This window comes from Platichthys flesus, chromosome 3 (assembly GCF_949316205.1).
Source record: "Platichthys flesus chromosome 3, fPlaFle2.1, whole genome shotgun sequence".
Lineage (NCBI taxonomy): Eukaryota > Metazoa > Chordata > Actinopteri > Pleuronectiformes > Pleuronectidae > Platichthys > Platichthys flesus.
Genome location: NC_084947.1, coordinates 10,651,731 through 10,676,309, shown reverse-complemented (window position 1 = coordinate 10,676,309; position 24,579 = coordinate 10,651,731). Strand labels below are relative to the sequence as shown.

Sequence of the window (24,579 nt, the reverse complement as noted above, 5' to 3'; positions counted from 1 at the left end):
TTTTGTCTCACAATCATTGTTCATCTTTGTTGTGTTTTCTGTTACACCTGTCAGGTGGCAGCTGACCCTGCGTGTGGCCGCTGGCTGCGTCTGCCGGATGAGGTGTGGCTGTCCGTCCTGTCTCTGCTGCCTCACACTGATCTGTGCAGAGTGACGCAGGTCTGCAGCCGCCTGCTCACAGTGGCTACTGATCACACACTCTGTGAGTCAGCTCCCTGCAGAGATACACACTCCTCACTTGAACCAGGGTATTTGTTTTGGCTGATCGTGCAACAACATGTCAAACTACATTTCTGCCAAACTCACAAATGCTCAGCCTTCCTTTGGCTGCATGTTCTCAAAGCATATAAGCTAAAGCACGAAGGTTACGGACAGATGACAACAACTGCAAAAAAAAACAAGCATCCTCAAAACAATGTTAACGCAAGGCAGAGCGACAATAAACACACACATACTCCAAAGCAGGGGTCGGCAACCTTTTTCACAATAAGTGCCAATTTGAAAATGTCTTGTTACTAAGAGTGCCATATCAACATTCTCTTATGTTAAGTTTTATTATTGAACCATATGAATATTTTCAAACAGATTGTCATTGTATTCCATCCATATTGGCTTTATATAGAACAACACTTTAAAGAAACATGTTTATCTCATTATGAATGCAATACTTAGTTGGTTATTAGCCCCACCAGACTTCTTCTTATTGTTATTAAATGGCGATTGGCATCCAGCCTATGGCGCACTACTGGCACCTAGTGGCTGGGGGGTGTTAACATCAGTCACGCTAAATGATATAGGCTGCGCGACGGCAAAAGCTTTGAATATTTATTAAATAAGAAATCGACCTGTGTTCCAATGATTATGGTGCCGCATGCCATAATACACTCTGACCTCTGCTCCAGAGTGTTTGGGATGGACAGATTTATACTATATAGTTATAGAGACAATTGAACAAACAACTTACTATCAGAAAAATAATAAGACAAGACAGGATAAGACATGTTTAAATGTTTTTAGGCGAAATGCATTGATAAGGATGTTATATTGTTCACACAAATGATTTTTTTAAATCAGAGATGGACACACCTCGAATCGATTTAGTCAAGAACTACATCAATAAAAAAACAAGAAGATACCTACAATTAATTCCCTGTTCCACTTATTCTTATGGACTGATGATACATTACTTTATTTTTTGGTATTATTTCCTCTTCTTTCTGTACGAAATTATGCCAAACCACCATAAAGTGGCATTTTTTTAAGGTAAAACTTTTGCACAGAAGTCACACAAAGCCGACCACAAAGAACATTAGACAAGTTGGTAGCAGTTTAAATTACAATCATTATAACTTGTCTCATGTATTATAAAATAATACATATGTGACGAGACGTGTGAGGGGAATTTTCAGTTTTTTAAGTTCACGTAAATAATTTAAAGTGATGTCTGAGGTCAGTGGGATGACCTGAACTTTTCAAAGTAACAGCACATGGTTTGTTCTCATGATGTAAGCAAAGTGTACCGTACCACTCCCTGGACAAATATATTCAGTAAGATAACCCAGATCTGCACCATCACATGTCCTCAAACACACGCTGTACGTCAGAGGCAACATCGTGAATCACTAAAACGAGCTTATACACTGAACATGAAATATACTTGTTGCTTCTTCTCTCTGCTCCTGAAGGGAAACATCTGAGGATTGAAAACTCAACGCTGACCGAGCAGTGGTTGCTGTTTTGGGGCAAACGTCGTCCTCACAGCCTGTGTCTGTCCAGCTGCAGCGGCCCGTCTGTGACCTCCCACGGGCTCCAGGTGTTCTTCACTCTGTGTAAGAATCATCTGGAGGTAAGAAAAGAAAAACACTCAAAGCAGACATGGTGGGTCAGATGAGCAGGGGTGAATGTCTGGTGAAAGATTCTCGTCATTCACATGATTTTTCACGTCAAGGTAAAACATCAGATCATCTTAATCAATAAGCCACTGTGCTGTCTGTGTGTTGGGCGGAAAATCGATTTATTAGAAAGAGAAAACAAAACTTTTATTTGTCATCTGCCAATGAGACATTATCCTTCCTTGTTGACACTGTAAAATGATTGACCTCACATCCTGAATCCGTCTGCTGGCTGTCATTGTCCACCCAACACGTGATGTTACCGGAGTGAGTCACCTCTGTAACATCCTTTGCCACATATCATTTAAAAGATATCACATTATCAACATAAGTATATTTGAAACTTGTATGGAAGGATGACCGAGGGAGTGTGAGGTGAGGGGCCCTTCAGGGTGTTTCTGTTTGAAGTGATTTCTCAGTGGATTATTCAATCAAACAACTATGAAAATACACACACAGATTCCACAGAGACTCATGGGGATGCAAAACAACCACTGGCAAACTAAAGCTGGCCACAAGTCAACACAAAACAAAGAAACAAGTCTCATTCCGTCTGGGTGAATTACTTGTGTATAAGAGGTCCCTTCTTTTTGTCAATAGAGGCCCCTGGTCATAGACTCTTCCCTTTCTGAGATAAAGAGGTCTTGATTGGATCTTTTCTTGAATGTGATATGCACTCTGCATCTACGTTACCTGCTGGAATCACGCCGCATCAAACTGATATTGTTGTTTGTTAATTACAGGATGTCAAGGTCACAGGTTGCACTGGTCCTGGCCTCCATGGGGACCAGATACTGCCCCAGATTGGTCAGCTGTGTGACCATGTGACTAGTGTGGACATGAGCTGGAGTGGAGCAACAGATATGGGAGTCAAAGCTCTGAGTGACGGCCGGGCAGGGTCAGTTACACACACACACATACACACACACTCACACAACACACACACACACAGATAATGACATACACGCACATGAAAACTATACATGAACAAACAAAGTGTAACGATGGCGATACGTTTTAATGCTTTATTTATTCCTCACATAGGTTGAGACTAAAATCAGTTGTCCTGAACGGCTGCCATGTCACTGATGACCCACTCAAGAAACTTGTCATGAGACACAGAGAGAGGTCAGAACGAATTCAGCCCCACTGTATTTACATAAGCGTATTAGCAAGACTACATTTCATCATATACTCTATTTATTTTTTTCACTCACCATTTACTTCACAGGCCAGATTACACCTTACCTAAAGGTGGCCCACATCTGTTTTGGGATATTTGGGCCATATTTGCTATTTATGAGTAGGAAACTTCAGGCTCACATCCATTTTGTCACAAGAAAACCAGATCTCATCCTTAGCTGCAGGTTTGGATAAATCCACAGAGATTTAATAATAAGATGCATAGATATGTTTGTAACTCTGTCTTCACATTAGTCTGTGCAGGCTGGAGGTGTTTGGCTGTCAGTTCCTCACTGCGTCCTGTCTACAGACAATATATGAGGTACTTAAGTAATCAGCATGTTTAGTTTTAATCCTTTGTGCAGTGCTTCCAAATCATGTCTGTATCTTTTATCAATAAGTGTACACTTTCTTAGTTTGTCTCAGTATGTTTCCAAGTAGTTTTTCACGTTCTGTGTTCCAGATGTGTCCGGGTCTAAAGCATCTTAACATCGGACGGGTGCCCAAAGTCAACGCACACAGTCTCACAGTGATGGCATCACAGCTCAAATGTCTCATTTCCCTTAATGTCACTGGTCTACAGGCAGTGAGTGTGAGATTACAACTACATAAGCTGTACGCCATGAATATTTTATCTGTGAATTTAAACCAATGTGCTGCATTTGTTTGTTGTTTACTGCCACAGGTCACTGATGTCACAGTGGCCACTTTACTTCAAAACTATGCAGAACTTGAGAGTTTGACCCTCAGTTCTTGTCCTGGAGTCACGGACCTGACACTGCACAACATCAGCAAATATACACCATGCATTAGGTACACACACACACACACACACACACACACACACACACACACACAGGAATAGTAATGTAAAGAAACTGAGATATCGTGTGTGTGCATGTGTGTGTCAGATACCTGGATGTGAGTGGCTGTGGGGCAGTGACCGATGCAGGTGTTCAGTCTCTGACTCTGGGATGTCGACGGCTTCAGCAGCTAGACCTCAGTTCCACTGATGCAGGAAACAGAGGGTAGGAAAACAACACACTGATGAGCTGTGGTTTAGTTTCATGTGGGTACATGATTGAATGGGACTTGCCGTGTGCAAAAGTCCCAGGGTTACCGAAACCATTTTTACAACTTAAGCTGTGTGTTGCAACGTTTGATATGATGAGTTAAATGTCCACTTAAAGAAATAATTGTGTGTGTTTGTGTGTGTGTCTAACGCAGGGTTTCTCTGTTGGCAAATTACTGCAGTAAACACCTTCAAACTGTCAAACTCAGCTTCTGCCACATCACCTCAGAGAACATCCTGAAGCTCTGCAGACGCAGCAAGAGGTGAACACACACATGCACAAATTAATTTCTGTCAGTATTTGTCTGAATTAATTTCTCTGAGATCTGACTTCAAAGTGTCTATGAAGGGTCAATTTGCTCTTTTACACTCTTTGCTAATTGTACTAAAAGTGTTATTAAAGATCCAAAGTGTCTCAAATGCCTCGAAATTAAAATGAAGTCTATCAATGCTGCTGCTAGGTGTGTCATTGAATTATAATCTATAGCTAACACCAACCATCCAACTGTGTCAACTCAGTGTGGTAACTCTTTGCTGTAGCTAGAAAACTTCAAAGCACAGCAACATATCATGCAGCACAACTACACCACTTGTTGTTCCCGTGTCTCTCTCTCTTTAGGCTGAAGCTGCTACATCTCTACGGCTGTGCACATCTCCCCAGTGAGAGAGAGATCAGAGAAGTCAACGCCATAGTTAAAGTTTACCCTCTGTCGTGACTCACACACAAACATTTGCACACAACGGGACGGACCCACACATAACTGAGTAATAATATAAAAACAAAGGTGCAACATCATATCAGTTTAACATATTTTGCATTTATTCTTGAGGTATCAGGGGATACAAGATCTGCTGAGTCTCAACGAGTAATCAAATAATTTTCAGATATTAATAAAACTTAATGTGAATAATTTTGTGTGTCAGATGTTAGATGTGTTGACTCTTTCAAAGGGTTTCTACTACTTTACTTTTTCTAGTTTTGATCAGGCTCAATAACTTTTTATATCTGCCTCGACTCAAATTCCAGAATCCTCATACAGAGAATTGCAAATTGCTCGAAAAATGGAAACAATTGTTGAATAAAATCTTTCTTATGTGATGATATTCTGGATTTATTTTTCAACTTGTTATTGGGAAACAAAAAGTTATTTTAGGTGCTTGTAATTCGGGAAGAGTCCGGCCTGGCTGTTATCTCTTTGCTTGGAGGGAATTTGCCCTTTGATGCCAGTCATGGATTTACAGCATTTGCCACACCATGTTTGAGGGAACGGATTTTTGTTTTTTTTTAATGTCAGGGGTGTACATGAGTCACACAAAAAGGAGTGAGATAAGAGGGGGAGGGGAGGATATAAAAGTGAAGTGGCAGAGGCGTTGACAAAAACATTTTTTCTTTTCAACGATGGGATTTTTGTAGACACGGAGCAAAAGGTTTTACCTGCTGCCAACCAACAACTGGATTTAAAACCTGATCCTCAAATGAAAGAAATATAACGTTAAAGTAAATGTCTTTAAGGTTAAAATTCAAAAGGCCTTGTCAGATTTTGTATTACACTTCAATCAACTATCTGTTGTAGCTGCTGCTTATTAAAAAGCAACAACATGGCCTCATCAACAAAGGGCATGAGTGAAGAAGAAAAAAGTCGTCTGACTTCGCTCTTTCACGCCTACGATGTGGATTACTCAGGCTGCATTGAAAAAGATGAGTTCTCCACCATTTGCCAGGAGCTTCACGTCCCGTCCCAGGAGGCAGAAAACATATTCACCCGCCTGGACATTGACAAAGACGGAACGGTGACTTTGGAGGAGTTCATCGGCGGCTTCAAAGAACGAAACCAGGAGGAGGAGGAGGAGGAGGATGACAGCGAAGAAGAGGAGGAAAACTCCCCAACTGTGGGGACATTTTCAAATAGCAAGGAGCAGATCATATCCAGGTGAGAGAACAGTCATCAACATGTAAATGAAAGGGAAGGTAAAAGGGATAAATCACTCTGAAATGTGTGTCTTCAGGATTTCCTTGGTGGGGTATTTTTTTCTATTCATGAGTTCAATAAAGAAATAAAAAGAGAATGTGTTTTAGGTCACAGTATCTTTAAAAAGATGTATTAAATAAGTCTTTTATCAGATACCTAAGGATCCCTGAAATAAATCACCAACGTTGCTTTGACCATTTAATGCGTCAACATGATCTTAGCCTAAACTAAAATGTGTCACTTTGAAAGTCCCATTCAGTAAATGTGATGCAATTTCCTTTTCTGATGAAAACATTATTTACAAATAAAAAAAAAAAGTAGCCCAGTTTGGTAACATATGCCTTGGAAGTGTTAGAGAGTCAGGCTGAAAAACAGTCCTGCATCAAAACATTAGGATGTTTCTTTCTATTACAGTAAATGCAAGAAAATTGATGCTTCAGGGTGAGAAGGTTTTATTGTCAAATCTTAAACAGGATCCCAGGTTTTAACAGAATTTGTAGTATATTGTATTTTCAGACAGACATTGACAAAAATTGCACTTGTGTTGGCCTACAGGTGATTTTTAAACACTCTTAAAATCACTTAACTCACATGCGGCTCAAGACAAATCAGTCATGTGATTATTGACATTTGGAACCATTTTCTAACATGGAGACTGTGTCTGGTTAAATTTTTCGTGATGTTTTATATACGTAAACATGTACATGGCACCTGTTAATTAAACTAAACCAAACTAAACTCAACATTTTAGAGAGCTAATGAGTTAAAACTTTGTATCACTTTACACATAGAACAAAAAGCAAATGTAATATTGTGTGTCAGTATGTGTGCACACGTTATGTCAATAGTCATACGCGCCAATTTAAACATACATGTCAGTACAGAGCATTGTAAATCAAAAAGGATGAATCACATTGAATGGTTTGGCCTGCAGGGTTCGGATTTATGAATTCAGAACATGTACATTTAATGGTTTTCTCGTCCTCAAAACAACATTGTTAAAAAAATGTATATAATAAATTCAAGTTCCCTTTCATCTGTGGTTCTCTGGTTTATAAAGTCCAGTCAATCCATTAAAGGGTGTCAGCCTTTCACTACAATGAGAGCACTTTCATTTGGTCTCAAGCCCAGACCTATTATTCTGAGACACACACACTCACGCGCACGCGCACACGCACACGCACACAGATAGTTGCTGTACCTGAGTCAGACAGAGCAGCTGTTCATTTCTTCGCTGCAGAAACCAACTGGAAACTTATTTCTTCAACAGGAGCAGAACATGTCCCGAGCATTTTCACATGTTGAGACGGATTAACTTTTACCTAAAGATGTTTTACGCACTTGTATCGACGTGTTTTGTTAAGTTTGGCAGATAGGGAGAATAACACACGTTCTTCTCAGGGGTTTCCTCGACAATTTAACCCATTGCACCGCCTTCTCCCCCCCCGAAGCCAGCACTCCATCAATGGTATGAGCGCGGAGGAGCGTGACCGGCTGCGCGCCCTCTTTCGCGCCTACGACGTGGACAACTCGGGCCGCATCGAGAGGAACGAGTTCCTCACCATCTGCGCGGAGCTGCAGGTGTCCGCCGCCGAGGCCGACCGCATCTTCGACAAGCTCGACGTGGACAACGACGGCACCGTCACCCTGCAGGAGTTCATCAGCGGCTTCCACGAGCGCTACGGGGAAGACATGGAGTCGGACGAAGGGGACGTGTCCGCCGCCTGGGAGCACTTCGAGGAGCGGCTGGGAGAGCAAGCCAGGTTCATCCCCAGGTGAGGGCGCACGGCCGCTGGGCAGCTCGGGCCAGTGGGTGTGAGACGCGTATGGAAATGTTCAAGGGTGATTTGAATGTGTTGGAGCGAATGATGGTGACACCTCAGTTATCTCCAAAGGGAAATTCACAAATAAGGCTTCACGTAAGGGAAGTAAAAAGCCAACAGGTAGCTGTGGGGAAATGATCAGAGCTTGTACCGATGTTTGCGGTAACAGGCAACATGGCTGGGCAATCAATCAATATCAGGAACTATCCAAATATATTTGTGATCAATAGCAATAAAACAAGCGTTCTATATATTCACATCTAAGACACTGATTTCAAAGCGTCACTGTTTGAACGTGGATCCGCCTCAGATTTGTCTTTGTGTCATAGAGAAATGTTTTTGGGTGTATGGTGTTCCCATAAAGAAAAGTTTTAAAGCCCTCACCCAGGAACGAAAGTCACACTTTAAACTTAAAATACATAATAATGAGACATTTATTGAGACACTTATATACTGATATTGACTGATGTGAACATTTTCATCGTGATATAATTTTGGGCCCTATCGTCCAGCCCTACATGCTGTTCCTTGGTGTCAGAGAAAGAAAGTGAACTGTGGGTTGTTAATGTGTTTGTCTTTAGTTCTAATCCCCTACAGGAGTCATAATATCCCAAAGATAAATACGTTCTCATGTTGACTCAGGTGTATCTCTTCCTCTTCAGTATATGTGAGGGGGAGCAAGTTGAACGTGTTAAATGAATGAACATTAATATATATTACTAGTTCGAAAATGTTCCTTTCGCTATAGAATTTAAACCGAGAGGAATTTCTGCTTCAGTCTATTTTCTATGACTCTAAACTGTGTTGTTGATTTAAACAAGGCCTTTTATGGGAAAGTGTGATGGACATTTACATCATTTTACAAACCATTAGTCAAGAGGAGCTTTTCCTCTGGTCAGCCATTGAGTCAGCGGCAAAGCAGGGGTTCTGTCGTGTTTCTCATGACACCAGAGAAAACAGGGAGAAAGGCTTGGAGAGTGGTTTTCACACAGAGTGAGTACCACTCCTGTAATGCTACAACACAAGTCTTTGTTTGTGGACGCCATCTGGACACAAACAAGAATATATCCACCTGTACACGCCAAGGGATTGGATGGTGCATATAACCGAAGCAGTGCAGTTTGAGCATGTGTCTCACACGTGAGATCACAGAGAATGCCTTGCAGATGTAGTGGCCTATTAAATCACCACTGTACATCCTTGCCGTCCAAGACAGGGAACCTTAACAACAGTCCGGCAATCCACAGAGTGGTGCCGATGATGCAGTGAACAGGGCCACATAGCAGGCCACTGCCCAGCACAAGCCCAACAAGCTCAGCATCGCAGAACCCGTCCTCCCTTGCCCACTCACATTTGCAGCTCGGCCATCTGGGCCGGTCACAATGACTTTACCTTAACTACAACCTTCATGGTCAACCATTTATTTTGCCACACTAGAGCTCGACCTGGAACAGATGGCCCCAACATCAAAGGGTTTAAGAACCAAGGGTTTCTATCTGAATGTGGACCTAGACCTCCTGACCAGATGGAAGGCCCAGTGGACATTACACACTTTTCCTGGATTCTAGGGCCGTGGACAGGCTCCATATTTGGGATATCTGTTCTACAGGCTAAGTGTATGCAAAATGAAAACCAATGAGAAAAGGACAACAACCAACCACAGAGGGAAAACAATGTTTATTTCTAAATATAAATTATTTTAAAACAGTAACTTTCCTTCTTCTTCCCAACTTTCTACAACTTAACAAAGCCTACCACAGCTTATTAGTGTGATATCAGTTTTTAACACACACAAGGTCTGCCCTACTTGCCACAGTTTTGAGTATCATCATTTTGCAATGTCTCAGTTAAGAGCTTGAGTTGGTCTGCCATGAAAAGACCAACTGACTGTCATTATGACGGAATCAATATCAACTATAACTCATATAAATACCTATCGTCTGTTAACTGAGCCGCATGCGTCTGTAATTCATCTAATCCATCATCCTTTCCAATGAGTCTTTCTTATCTGACTTTTGATTGTTATTGTATTTACAGTTACATTTCTGACCGAACCTTTCAGTGGAGGCTCACTTCTGTCCTCATGTGGTCAAGTAGAGATCCTTGGACAGAGCCAGGCATCAAACCGCAAACTGACCAAAAATGGGCCCGAAGAAGCAAATGTCAGAAAGTGTAATTCATTGAAAGCCCCAAAGAATTTTCCAGATTTCAAAGCTGCATTGATGGTCAATTAGTTTCTCATTTCAATTTTTGACTCCTTTATTTTGGCAAAGCTCTTTACATCTGTTTGTGCGTAGGCATGTTCAGCATGTTTTCGATAAATCATGTTTGCTCTTAGCTGCAGATTTATGTATCGTCATGATGACTCCCATATCGAGTCAGCAGAAGTGTCAAAATACTTCAACTGGTAAAATGTTATGTCTCTGGCCAACCTGTGTAAGCATATATCTTTATATTGTTATTTATTTGTGAATGTTTTCATATATCATCTTTTTGTGTATGTTTTTGGCCCCGGGCCTGACATGGGACTCTTCCTCGCGCCGCTGTGCTGTGACATCGGAACATCGATGGTCACAGCGGTACCACTTGCTAAATACACCCTCTTATCCCTGAAGAGTCCGAGTCACTGCCACAACCGTCAGCTGAGCGATGACATCATGGAAAATATAGCACACAAGACACAGTGTCTGTTTTCCAGTGGATGAAAGAGTATTTTGTGAGCGAGAAGGAGGCATCATGAGCAAATCAATCGATTAGGGTCCGAACCGATAACTTCATAATGATTACGGCCGAAGTAGTGAGTGTGTTTTGTTGATCAATATTCAGTCTCTCAGCTGACTGAGGCAGTGACTAAAATGACTGTGTGAGTGTTCACTGAAAACATGATTCCTACGCACATGTGAATATAAATAAGTCTTTATTTGGTGCCAGTAAAAGTATTTTAATGCTTAAAGTTTTGAGATCATTGGGCCGATAAAGTGGTGTTTTCAGCAGCGTTAGACGACATCAACCGCCTCAGCACAACTTCCTGTGTTTACATGTCGTGTGTGTGTGTTTCTGTTTGGAAAAGTTTGCGTGTCAGAGTGAAGGACGCTGCAGCCAGCTGTGTGGTGTTGCGAGTTATTGACAGACAGGCAGAAGTGTCTATATGCTCAGTATTACGGCCGGTCCGTCCTGTTAGAAGGCAAACACACACACGCACACACACACACACACACACACACACACACACACACGCACACACACGCACACACACTCACTGTACACTAATATGATTGAGCTGTGACGCAGAACACTTTTATCACTGTAACGACATCAAACACTAAACTAAACTGTGTGATTAAGTGAGGTTTAGTTTCTCACTGACATGTCTTAATGGGATCTACATTTTATGTATTTGACTGGGATATAAAATGAGTCCAGAAGCAACAGCAAACACACTGGTGTGTTATAACTGGACTTTTGAAATTAGAATAGTTTCTTTAAATGGTTTACTTGTGCCTGTGCTGGTGTCATGTCTTTTTCATGATTTATGAGGTGAACTGATGTTAGTTCTTCAGGCAGTAAAAGAGGAAACCTGTTTTGACCGCTCATCAGATTCTCACTGTACATAGAGAGCATGCTCTTATTTCCCTTTTCTGTTAATTTGACTGGATCCAATAATCATACTCCAAGACTTTACTAGTTTCAGCTTCACATAATCACAATTCAAAAGACTAAAGGATACAGTCAGTTGAAATTTGGTTGATTTCACATCTTAACTAACATTAACCAGGAGCTCAGAAATGATATTTAGCCTCATTAGGACAGATCTTTGGGGGCCACAAGATGTATTGGTCCTCACAAGGTCAGTGCTTATGCTGGGAAAGGCCGCAAAGCTGTAACAAAACCAGTATACACACACATAGGGTGCAGGTCAGAGTGAGATTTATTCCAGTCAACATCTCTTCTCCAGGACACATCACCAAACACTTTGGGCCCCTGATAGATACAGTGTTTGGTTATGTGAATAAAGTATGGTGTATGATTTGCCAGGGAAGCATTTTAATTTTGAGGAGAGAGTGAGTATGTCAGTAATTCATCACGGCAGACAATGTGAAATCCTGTTTTTATTCCAGGCATGAACAGGCAGCGACGTTGTACCAGAACATCAGCCTGACAGAGCCAAGAATGATTCCTCAGTTCGAGACCGTCATCCTGAACTTCACCAAAGAGATCAAACAGCAAAACTCAGAGATGGAGAACCTGGCCCTCGCCATCAAACGGTGAGAAACACACAGTCACACACATACACACTAATAGGATCGAGTTGTGACGCAGAACACTTTTATCAGTGTAATTACCCTTATGGTTATATGGTTATTAATTCTTTCTTTCAGTAAAATATTATTTCAGATGTTTCAGTTACAATGGCTGATGATGATTATATAGATTCTACGTTAGTCCCTTTAAATGTGTGTTATCTTGGTCCTAATGTCAGGAAATATGCTACATATTAGTTACATGATCAGGGAGAAATAAATGCTGTTATGTTCAGAATCTCTCCTACAGTCCAAGAACTTGCTGGTTGGGTAAATTTGGCGACTCCACACTGGCCTCACCTACCTTGCGACCATCAAGAGGATAACCCAGTACCTGTACATATTAGATGATGGAGGGATGCAGGCTTCTGGAGTACACTAACGTTTATCTCTCGTTGTTTTGCAGCGCGCAGGACCAGGCTTCGATGCAGCTCAGTGAGATGGAGGAGGAGATGGAGCAACGCATTCAGGCTGCGGAGAGAAAAACACGGGAGCAGGTGGGACAGACTCATCACATCCTCTCAAATTCAAACGCATGCTTAAACACGGCTCTCTGATTTCGTTTCAATATTGCAGGTCAGTGGATATGATGGGTTTCTGTCTATGGAGTATATGCAGGCCAAGAGATAAGCAGGGCGTGTTTATTCAGCTCTTCCCTCATGTCAAACAAGCATGAATATCACCTTACTGATCCACATGGACACACCTGCGGATCTGTACATCCCTTACTGTGTATTACACAGTAGACACACAGAACTGCTGGTCTCCAATAATAAAACTGTACTGTAAACACATCGTTGTCATGATAAGAGTGGGGCAGTGTGTGTGTGTGAAAAGTGTAATCTGTAAACTACTTTCTGAGAAAATCTTTGTGCTTTTAACTTGAACTTATGTAAGTGTACTCAACTGACTCAGGAGCTGCTGTTTGCTTAGTAAGAAAAGTACACATGATTAGAGGGCACTCACCTGTTTTCTCTCACACTGTAATGTGCACAGAGCCGTGCTGCCGCGTTCCGACACCTACATCACAGGAATCTATTTTTGGAAACTGGACGTAGACGGTTGCTGATACACTTATAGATCAACCAGGGGCCTTCGTTCATGTTTCAAAATCTGCCCTAAAATAAGAACAGATTAATGAGTCATTATGTCAACATGTGTCCTTAGTGAGGACACATGTTAACATAATGCATTCCCTAGTCCCTTATCCTTATCATAAACTGAATTCTATACATAGCATTAACACCAAGTCGTAAAGGTTCAGTGTTTAGAATTAAGTGACATCTAGTGGTGAAGTTGCATGTTGCAGCTAAATACCACTCTCCTAACCCTCTCCTTCTCAACATGAAGAAAGGTGTGGAAACCTTCTATTGTCATATAAACTCAAAATGTGTTTAGCTTGTTCAGTTTGGGCTTCTGTAAAAAACATGGCGGCCTCCGTAGAGAGGCCAGCTCCAGCTGATATTTAAATATAAAGGGCCCATTCGAGGGTAAAGAAAACAACTTGTAAAATTTAGATGAAACATACAATAGTGAATGCATCACAAGGGATATTTTATATTCAATTTCTGCCAATAGATCCCTTTCACCTAAATCTTACACACTTTTCTCTGGGTTTGAGAATTCTTGGAAACATTTTGCTATGATTTAAGAACACAAGTCGGCAAAAATTAAGATATAAGGATGTCTGGTCGTTTTCTAGGAATTTTTATTTATTTTATTTTTATTAAGAATTGTTACATATCATATGTCCTGAATCCTAATGAAAAAAACGAAGCACACGTACACATGTACACACACATTCACAGCATGCACGCTTTAATAAGAGAATATCACAACGTGTTATTTTAATGCAGCCGTGTTTTTGTGCTTGTTGTGTGTTTGTGTAGGAGAAGAAGCGAGCAGAGAACGAACTGAACGAGTTACGGAGAGATTTCGAGACTGAAGTGTGTGAGCTGCAGTGTAAGATCCAGAGGATGCAGATGGTAAATATCTATTTTGTAAAACTGCCTCTTCTGGAGATCAACACATTTTGCTCCACAGAGTTACAGTTAGAGCAATGTCTTGAAAACTGATGATTGTGCTGTTTAACTGTCCCAGTGACATGTGGACTCACAACAAAGAGTGCACTGCTGAAGAGACACTCGCCTTCGACTCAATTAACCACAAACAGGCCCTGAAGAGTTATTTGTACTGAACATATATGAAACCGCTAAACACTGGAACTGGGTGAATTGGGTCATTTCTCGTTAACACTGACTGACTGCATTCACAAGAAGGTGAACTAATGTAATCTTTTGACCTCTTGAAAACACAAACATCCACTTGAGCAGATAACACTCACTTGTTTCCAAAGATAAAAACATGAGCTGTGCATTAGTGCAGGAAGCTAAAGAGGCAGCAGAGCTTTTCGAGCTTAGAATTGAGCCTGTGACATGAGGTTTTTATAGATTCTCTCCACTCTGCTTTTATTTTGACTTTTTTAAATTTCACTTCTGTTTTGAGTTTATCGCATAACTTCGTTTTTTAGTTTAAATTGAAAATACAAAACCAAACAGGATCTTTTTATTCTTCATATCAAAAGGAAGAACCATAAGATCGACTGGCAAAGAAATTGACAAACAATTGATAAAGAAAAGAGAAAAACATTTAAAATACCTGAGGTCAACCAATTATGTGTTATATCTCCTCCTCACTGTGTTTTTCACATCTACAATCAATATATCAATACATAATAAATCTTTGTAATATTGCTATAAGTGAAAATAATATTGTGATGATTATTAGTGTTGTAATATTGGCCATCTCTAGTTTGTATGCTTTTTATATTAGTCTGTTAAATCTGTGTGTATAGTCAACTGACGAATCTATAATATGTGAACCATCAGATCGAAGATAAGTACAAGATCATCACTGTGAAAGACGAGAGTCCAGCTTTGAAGAAGAAGATCAGTGACCTGACACTGGTGAGACTGCGTCTGTCATTGCATAACGTTTGTTCAAGGTGCCAGAAGGAGTTTTGTCTCACGTCTCCACTTGTAGCTTCACACACGTGTCATATTCTCACTTTCCACCTCTCTCTCCTCTTGTCTTTGTGTCTGCAGGAGAACCAGCGTTTGAAGCAGGACCTGATGAAATCTCAGACCAAAGTGGCCTGTCTACACAGTGAGATGGACACGCTGAAGACAGAGTTAACCGATCAAAGCATCAACTCTGAGCGGTGAATTGGTTTTTATTCCCATGTTTGTCATAAGGTGTTAGAGCACATTTAACTGGATTTCTCTTGAATCTGTTGTTGCAAGTTGCAGACCTTTCAGACAAACTCAGCATCATATTCTATTTGTCATATTTTTCTAGAGCTCTCGTGATCATACATGAGGGGATATTTTTTTGTTGTTTCACCAACAGAAGGAAATGGGTTTGCTGCACAAGACTTGACGTCAAATCCCACTTTCTCGTGCAAACACAAACGCACACACTTACCCCTCAGGAAAATATTTAAATTTGGAATTACTGATGACATGGAAGTGGTAGAGCCGGTTTTCTCCCTCTTTTTTAAATCTCATTTGTTGATTCTGAATTTGAGAATAATATGGTCTCTCTGCTCTCGATCACACAAGAAAACCTCCTGAAGCCTCAGAAATAGGCCGACATTTGTTTTAGAGTAATCAAGTGTATCCATCTGGCCCCTTAACAACCCCTGATGACAGATGTCAGAGACTCGGACAAAAAGAAGTGAGGACCTCAGTGTCCCCACTTTGGGGGGGGGGGGGGGGGGTTCACTTTGTTACTGCTGAAACAGGATATCCTGGAGCGGATTCACACACACAATAACTTCTTCAGAAGCGTTACTTAGCAACAGACGCAGCAGAGTCACACTCCCCCTGCTCAGGCCTCCTCATCACAGACACACACAAACACACACACATCTGTAGCATATTGTGTATTTTTTTTTTCACTTTTATTTACCGTTTCAAATGTATAAATTTGAACAATTGTTATTTCTGATGCAGAGACGAAGAGCTCATGAAACATTTCGCAGATGAGCGCGACGCCCTGGAGAATCAGATCGATATTCTGCAGTAAGTCCTATTCCCACAGACACACACAAACACACACACACACACAGAAACACACACACACACACACACACACACTTTGTAAGTCAAATAAACATTATTTATTGCTCTCTCTCTGTCTTTCTCTCTCGCTGTGTGTGTGTGTGTGTGTGTGTGTGTGGATAGGACAGCCAACAGGAAGCTGCATGACAGTAACGATGGCCTGAGAACAGCTCTGGAGAGGACATCAAGGGTAAAGCTGAACAATTACTAAAAAATGGTCTTGTTTACAAATTAAAAGAGGCTGACGTTATTTCCTACTTTGGGTTTATAGACGCCATTTGTTTTATGCAAGAAGAAAAGCTGACTTTTTGCTTTGATGCTTAAACCTATTTACACAATTTCAACCCCAAAAAACAAATTAATTGGACCAGGAGATTTGTTTGAAATGAAAACTGCATGTTGTGTTACAATACTCATGAAAACAATCACAGAATATGTGTCAGTTTCAGAAAGTAATGAAACATTAAAATCTATATATATATCGTGTGTTTCAGTCTGGTAACTGTGCAGAAATTAAGGAGAGAAGCAGAAGTAAAAGCATCTGCTACACATCCCCATATGCATTAAGGGAAAGGTCAGTGTGCCAATCTTCTACTCATTGTATGCACGTATTGTATTGATACACAATTATGAACTTTTATATTTTCTGAACAATCAATTTGTTTTTTTACTTTATCACAGTTACTGTTTATCTTTTAAATAGTATTTCAGTTGTATCAAGAGCAGAATATTAACTGTCAGTGTTTAGGGATTAAGGATGATATAGGTGTTTCAGACTGGGTGCATCAAGTTTGAGCCATTCGTATGTCCAGTATAAAATGTATTGAATCAAGACGCTTTGCTTGGAATTTAAGGCTTTTTCCTCAAGAAACACGACTGTGTGTTTGTACAGCAACATATTTCGAGTTTTGTATTAGTATTCATTCATTTGGACTACCAGAAAAGTAAATATGTAAATAAAGCTATTGCACAATGTCCTGGCTCCTTTGGGTAACAATAGTAGTAGTTTGTAGGCTCTACTTTTCTTACCTCCATCTTGTTCTAGAGGATGCAGAATTAGCTTATGGAGGCTTTTATTTATTTTCCTGGTCTCCTCCTCAGGTTCGGTCAGCGTATGGACGAATACCCTCTGTTCGAACGGCGGCCCAGCTGTGACACGCTGGCCCTGGCCATGTGCGACCCAGGCCTGAAGCGCAGGGACAGCAGTGAGTGCGAGGAGGACAGCCTGCCCGAGGTCTACACGGACAGCGGCCTGTCGACGCTCAGAGGCTCACACGGAGGCTACGACTCTGAGCAGGAGGTCAAAGGTCAAGAGGAGGAGGAGGAGGAGGAGGAGAGAGAAGAGAAGAAGGTGGAGGACGACAACAATGACAGCATGATGGGAGAAACGTCTGACGCTGAGGTGAGACGAGAAGAAGATCAAACACAGACACACAACTGCACATGGGGGTTATTTCTTCATCTGCGTTTCCTTGGTCATTAGCAGGATTACGCGAAAAAGAAAAAAAAAATTTACAAATTCCCATGAAATTTTGTGGAAGGGCGGGGCACAACAAAAAGAAGAACCCATACAATGTTCACGTTCTTTGACAGTGTTTCAACATTTCCGTGGGTTTCCTGGAAAATGGATAATATCATTTCTTCAGTGTAATGCTAGCGGTTGCCTCTGTTTCTCCATCACAGCCTGCAGACACACAAGACAGTGAATCAGCAATCGGGTCGGACAGCAGCTCAGTGTTGGACTGGAAGCTCCCTGAGACTTTTACCCCGGCACCGTCAACAAGGAAAGCCCTCACCGCCATCAGTGTTAAGGTAAGAGAGACAAGAAAGAAGGGTTGAATGATTTCAGTGACTCTAGTATCAGGATTCAGAATTTAAAGATTTTATTTAGAATCCCAACAAATCAAGGTGTGGTTTTTCTTTCATTTGATTTCATTGTCTTTCATTGAGCAGTTTCTTCAGGCCACGTTTAGCAAACGTATCTATGTGATCTACATTGTGACATGACAAAGAGACATGAAAATAAGACGAAGTAGAAATTCTAAAGTGGTCAAAGCCAAAGTAATTTTGCAGATTCATGTTATCACTCTGCCTCTGTCCCCTCTGCAGAAGGACCTGGGCAGCGTTGACCAGGGCTACAGGACCTCAGACAAAGCCTTCAGGATCGTGTTGGCCGGAGATGCGGCCGTGGGAAAGTCCAGTTTCCTGCTGCGACTCTGCAAGAACGAATTCAAACTTAACTCCAGCGCAACTCTGGGTGAGTCGGACGAAACAAAACTCTCTTTTAGTCATGACTGGCTTTATTGTCTTGTTCTCTCCTCTTCGACTTCAGATAAATTATATTCTCCAAGAAACGAAGGCCTGGAGGAAGTGGCAGCTGACAGATTAATAGTTAACCAGTCAGTAGTTAATGGTCAAATTTCTGTGAGGGTTATAGTTTAAATAAGCCCTTGACTATTGTGTGAAGTTTATAAAATGTAATGTTCCCTTAGTTGTTTTAGTTTCACAGTGTGATAAGTTTTATTTTGACTTTTTGTGTGTTCAGGAGTGGATTTTCAGATCAAGACACTAGTTGTAGATGGAGAGCCTGTTTTACTACAACTATGGGACACTGCAGGACAGGAAAGGTGTGTTATATCGTTTTGCTTGATATATATATGTATTATTATATATGTACAAAAGCTTATAAGAAGATATGCAAGCTTCCAGAAATGTAGAGCCTGACTTTACCGGATCGTCGATAAATTCAGCCAATGGCCTTCACAGGTATATCATATTTGACGTTTGTCAAAATAAAATCAATGATTTAACAGGATAAACATTGTAGAAAATCTGTGCATTTATGTTTACATTTTACATTTGCAAAAAATATTTTCTTAATTCAAGTTCAACAGGCTATATTTGTGTTTTATATTTATTTGTAATTATTGATGAAATAGTTTATGGTTTATGGTAGTTTTTATTTATGTAAGACGAATTAATATAATTACAGTTATATGTAAGTAGATTTGCTGACATATGTTTAATATATTAAAAAAACTGAAATGAAAACCTCAATTACCTAATCGTTGTCATTGAGGTATGATAATGACATCTTAAGAATCAGTGAAAAATTGTTTCATTTGTACAACAGCCAATATCGGAAATGTTTTTCGTTTTATAATATCGGTCAGGCTGCAATAAAAGTAAGATAAAACATTTTGTATTAATCTTATCACAAAAAACTTAAATTATTCTGCCAACACAAGTTAAAAAATCAACGTTGTGTGTATATGTGTGTATTTTGAACAGTTGTCTCCCCTCACCTCAGGTTTCGCAGTATTGCAAAGTCTTATTTCCGGCGGGCGGACGGCGTATTGCTGCTATACGACATCTCCTGTGAAAAGAGCTTCCTGAATGTGAGAGAGTGGGTGGACATGATCGAGGTAATAAAGGTGCTCAGAGGAAAACATTCTGGTAAACTAAGTATCACAGTGTTTGACCTCTGCAGATTAAAGTGAAGGTGGAATTTATCCACCTTCTATAACGGCAGCGTTTGTCTTATTTTAAGATACTTTACGTTAACATGTTGTCACACGTTCATTTTAATCCCTAACTAACCGGTCTTGCTTGTTTCCCTTTTCTCCCATGCAGCAGATGTGTAAGTGTGGAGTGGAAAGCATGCACAGATTGTGTTCTGCTGTTTTATTGTGGGCATGTTAAAAAATTCCTGCATGTTGTATTCTGTGGCCTGTGAAAATCTGTTATGTGTTGTCTGATACAAAGCACTATGTAAACAATGAACTTACATTATTTTGTTTTTTTGATTGTACCCAGCACATACAGTCATAAATTCACCGTCCAGCAACATATATATTTTGTTTCATTACTTTATGATTAACTAGTTTTACTGTTTTTCTGATACTTAGCAGGACGTGAGTCTGGAGGACATTCCCATCATGCTCGTGGGTAATAAGTGTGATCTCAGAGAATTTGAAGTTAACTGTGTTCCCACCAGCTATGGAGAAAAACTGGCCATGGTAAACATCCACTATCATCTTCGTTTCATCTCCAAGTCACATCCTGTAACCAACTCGGATCAGCAGTAAAATAAACAGATTGATTATGGATTATTGATTTTCTGTCTTTACCCAATAGACATACAACACCCTGTTTTGTGAAACTAGCGCCAAAGAGGGCTCCAACATCCTGGAGGCCGTTCTGCATCTGGCCAGGTGAGATGTTCCCTCTGGTTCCGTCTGATATGTATGAACCAAACACATCAGTGGAAGTTTCCATGAAAGAATCAGTTTGGTTTGTCCATCCGTCCAATTCATGATATCTTAATAACTCCTTGAGGGAATTCAGGTTTGGTTCATATGTTCAGACAAAGGTCACAGTCGTTTTGGGCTCAGAAATAGAGGAATTTGCCTTGTGAACCTCATATCTCAGGTTCGATGTTGGTTGTAGTTTGTCCTCAGACACAGGAAGTGAACGTGTACTAGTTGAGTGAGTAGTTCAGGGTCTGTGGTGTTGCCCTGATAATCTGTAGCATCTTCCCACTGGAAACCTGTTACTCTAGGTGTACTAAGATGACGTGGTTGATTCGTGATTTGTTTTATTGAACTTTTGCATGATTTCACTTTTTCTTTTTCTCTTTCCTCCCACCTCCAGGCAGGTAAAAGAACAGTCGACCTTAAATCGAAAGAGTCATTATCAGTCGCTGCCCAGCCTGGATGCTCCCCGTAAGAAACCAAACTTCTCCTGTTGCACCTGATTCATTTCTGGACCTGCACGTCTGACTTAATGTGAACTCGAGAAGGAAAACAAATGCAGAAACCTGACAAAGCCGAAATGAGACTTGATCTCTGCAACAGGAACAAATCATCACCCTCAGTAACCACAACTACTTTATGTTATAATGGATCCATTGAGCAAATTGGATCACAGCAGAAAAGCCACAACTTCACATTCATTTTAGATGTTTGTTTTTGTTATTCAGGGTTATGTAAAATAAGTTTTGTTTCGGGCACAGCATGAACCTAACTGTTCAATATTTTACCATGTAATGTTTGTTCTTTATTATGCTATCACACTTATTCGCACAATTTCGTTCCTCCTGTGTGATATGGTTTGTACAATCAGCTCTGCCTGGTTCTGGCACGTTGTTAAAAGAATGTGTGCAGATCATGAGAAGAGAAAGACGGCTGTGTAAGTGAAATCCTGTGTCCCTCCTGTAGCTGATTTCCTGTGGGGGCACTGGTTTCCCTCCTACAGGGTGAAGACATGTAGGTTAGATGATCTTGCGACTTTAAAACGAATGTGAATGTTGGATGTTTGGCCCTGTGATGGACTGGTGCCTGGTCCGGGTGGAGCTGCCTCCATCATTGTGTGCTGGTCTGAAGTGACATCTACAAAATGTTGTTTGCCTCAAATGAAACGGATGTTTGTAGATTGCACCTACTAGATATTACTGCAAGTGAACTGTATTGACTGTCGACACGGAGACACAGAGAAGTGTGTAAGGAACTTAAAGCAACACTATGCCACTTTACAATAGCATCTTTAAAACCTGTCACACTGACAAATTTGTAACATGGAGAATGGTGCCACTCACTTTAGACTTGGAGAACTTTGAAGAACCAGCGTTTAATTCAAGTATTCACAGAAAAAACTTAAAATACTGAATTCTAAACAGAGTTTGGCGTATTTGCTATAGCAGCTGTTTCTCTGATTCAGGAAGCTTGGGATAATGAGGAATTTTCAACATTCAATTATATTTCAGTTTAATTCAATCACATCAAGTTTTATCTCTAAAGCCTATATTCACAAATCATAATTAGCCTCATAGGGTTTGATAAAAGCGTGTGACGCCCTCTGCCCTTGAACCCTCCACTAGAGTGAGGAATAGCTACCAAAAAAACTAAGACACCACAGGGGGAGTCACATGTGAGGGATCCCTCTCCCGGGACGGACAGAAGTGCAATAGATGTCATATGTCATTTCAATATTTACAATGTTCTTGAGAAATGACAGTGTCCAACATAGATAGAAACGTGTATCAATGTTTAAAGCTTTTATGTCTGAAAGGTAAAAACATCCACTGAACAGGCCTTTTTTAATGTGACTTCATCTTCATCATCACCATCATGTGTGGCTGCGGAGGGCACTGGTTACATAAAAGTTACATGGTGTTGCTTGAAAGAAATACATGCTCTATACTGTATTAGATGACAGTGTGTGGTCGTATGAGACTTCATGCTAATGTTTTCCGAGACTTCATTTTTATTATATTACCCACAGTGTTATATTTCCTTTCATTTGACCTCCTGCTGAGGATGATGCTGTGTTACAGATTTTATTTTTTTGAAGCTGAACATATCGCACATCATTCTCACTTTGCATGAATGCTAAAAAGAACTGCTGTCATTTGATCATTTAATCGTCTGGTATGAATTATAAGTTAATAGGTAAGTGTAAATGAAAGGTGGCAGACTCTGATCCACTAGATGTCTGTAATTTTGTTTAAATGTGTGCACATGAGCTCAGTAAACTACTAAGCTCATGTAGTTTAGAAAACTACTAAGCTCATGCTCTTGATTTTTGTCCTGGATAATAAAAATAATTCCGCATTATCAATGAAAGCCTGTCTGAAATCCCTTTCTTTATCTGACTAGTGTCTTCGAGAAGGCCATTGTCACAATTTTTACTCTTTCATCTTAATTTATTGTTTTTTTAAGGAAAGAAAAAGATGTTAATCTGAAGTTGAGATTTTGTTTTTATTTTGTTGTCTTTACTCTGTAAAGCAGCTGGAAGTAAGTTATTATTATTATTATTAATAATGATAAAGTTTTTTATTATAACAGAATGGCTGAAGAAAACTAAATATTAGTGTATTCAACTGTGACATGCTGCACATTTATGTGACATCCAAGGGTGTATATTGTGCAGAATCATAGAGTATATGTAGTGATGTGCACGTCATTTTAGGAAAAAGTGAAATGATTCGTAACTTATAAACCCTGACGAGCTCCGACACACAGTGATTGGTTATGTGAGGATTTCTGAACGGTTAAGAAACCACATGGCTCATGACACCACATGACAGTGAAGTGGAGGCCCCCAAGGTAATATTTGAAGTGCCGGATGGCGCTGACCACAGCAAGCAGTTCCCGCCTGGTGACACATTAGCGACGTTCAACCTTGTTGAATGTCCTGCTGTAGTACGACACCACTCTTTCTCCCCCAGGTGTCAACTGGGTCAATACAGCACCTGAGCAGACGTTGCTGGCATCCGTGTCAAGAACGAAAGGGAAAGTGAGGTCAGGAGGATCAGTGCCTTGCAGTGAAGTAAACGCTCTCTGACACTTTTCTGTCCATAAGAATGCCCCCCCCCTTCTTCAGCAGGCAGAACAAGGGCACAGGTATTCAGGAAAACCCCTTCACGAACCTCCTGTAATAGGAGGACAGGCCGAAGAAACTCTTTAGGTCCTGTAGAGAACTGGGGTTGGGCCAGTTCTTAACTGCTTATACTTTCTCTTCCATGGTGAAAGAGGGCTGTGCCTCTCCAGTGTCGATGTCTAGTTCGATGAGATCAGTCCGACCAACATCGAAGAAAAACAGTCCTTGAACTCCAGCAGAAGCTGTAGTAGTAAACTCTGTTCATTGGAGGTTAGTCCATCACAGCTCTCTCTTCTCTCTTCCAGCAAAATATATTTTTTATGTTTATGTTTAACTAGTTTTAGTGTATTTCTGATACTTAGCAGGACGTGAGTCTGGAGGACATTCCCATCATGCTCGTGGGTAATAAGTGTGATCTCAGAGAATTTGAAGTTCCCACCAGCTATGGAGAAAAACTGGCCATGGTAAACATCCACAATCATCTTCGTTTAATTTCCAAGTCACAACCTGTAACCAACTCGGATCAGCAGTAAAATAATCAGATTGATTATGGATTATTGATTTTCTGTCTTTACCCAACAGACATACAACACCCTGTTTTGTGAAACTAGCGCCAAAGAGGGCTCCAACATCCTGGAGGCCGTTCTGCATCTGGCCAGGTGAGATGTTCCTTCTGGTTCCGTCTGATATGTATGAACCAAACACAGCAGTGGAAGTTTCCAAGAAATAATCAGTTTGGTTTGTTCATCCGTCCAATTCATGAAATCTCAATAACACCTTGAGGGAATTCAGGTTTGGTTCATATGTTCAGTTGGACATATTCTTTTTGGTGGTCAAA

General features: G+C 40.6%; 2 protein-coding genes across 2 annotated transcripts; both read left to right on the top strand.

Moving 5' to 3' along the window:
- On the top strand, positions 1-5,208 carry LOC133933719 (F-box/LRR-repeat protein 7-like; the record flags this gene model as incomplete). The annotated part of the gene is made up of 10 exons (XM_062380909.1): positions 1-202; positions 1,686-1,846; positions 2,636-2,790; positions 2,937-3,020; positions 3,330-3,396; positions 3,538-3,660; positions 3,760-3,887; positions 3,986-4,102; positions 4,302-4,409; positions 4,766-5,208. Coding segments are annotated over 10 exons (1,242 nt in total), but the record flags the coding sequence as incomplete, so codon positions are not given.
- Positions 5,209-7,327: 2,119 nt separating this feature from the next.
- rasef (RAS and EF-hand domain containing) lies at positions 7,328-22,978 on the top strand. The gene is made up of 17 exons (XM_062384955.1): positions 7,328-7,891; positions 12,058-12,204; positions 12,647-12,737; positions 14,130-14,225; positions 15,129-15,206; positions 15,345-15,460; positions 16,254-16,322; positions 16,485-16,551; positions 16,856-16,935; positions 17,463-17,763; positions 18,045-18,173; positions 18,471-18,618; positions 18,907-18,988; positions 19,672-19,786; positions 20,270-20,380; positions 20,499-20,575; positions 21,015-22,978. The coding sequence occupies exons 1-17, from the start codon at positions 7,587-7,589 to the stop codon at positions 21,115-21,117; spliced, it is 2,115 nt and encodes a 704-aa protein (XP_062240939.1). The 5' UTR covers positions 7,328-7,586; the 3' UTR covers positions 21,118-22,978.
- Positions 22,979-24,579: the final 1,601 nt, after the last annotated feature.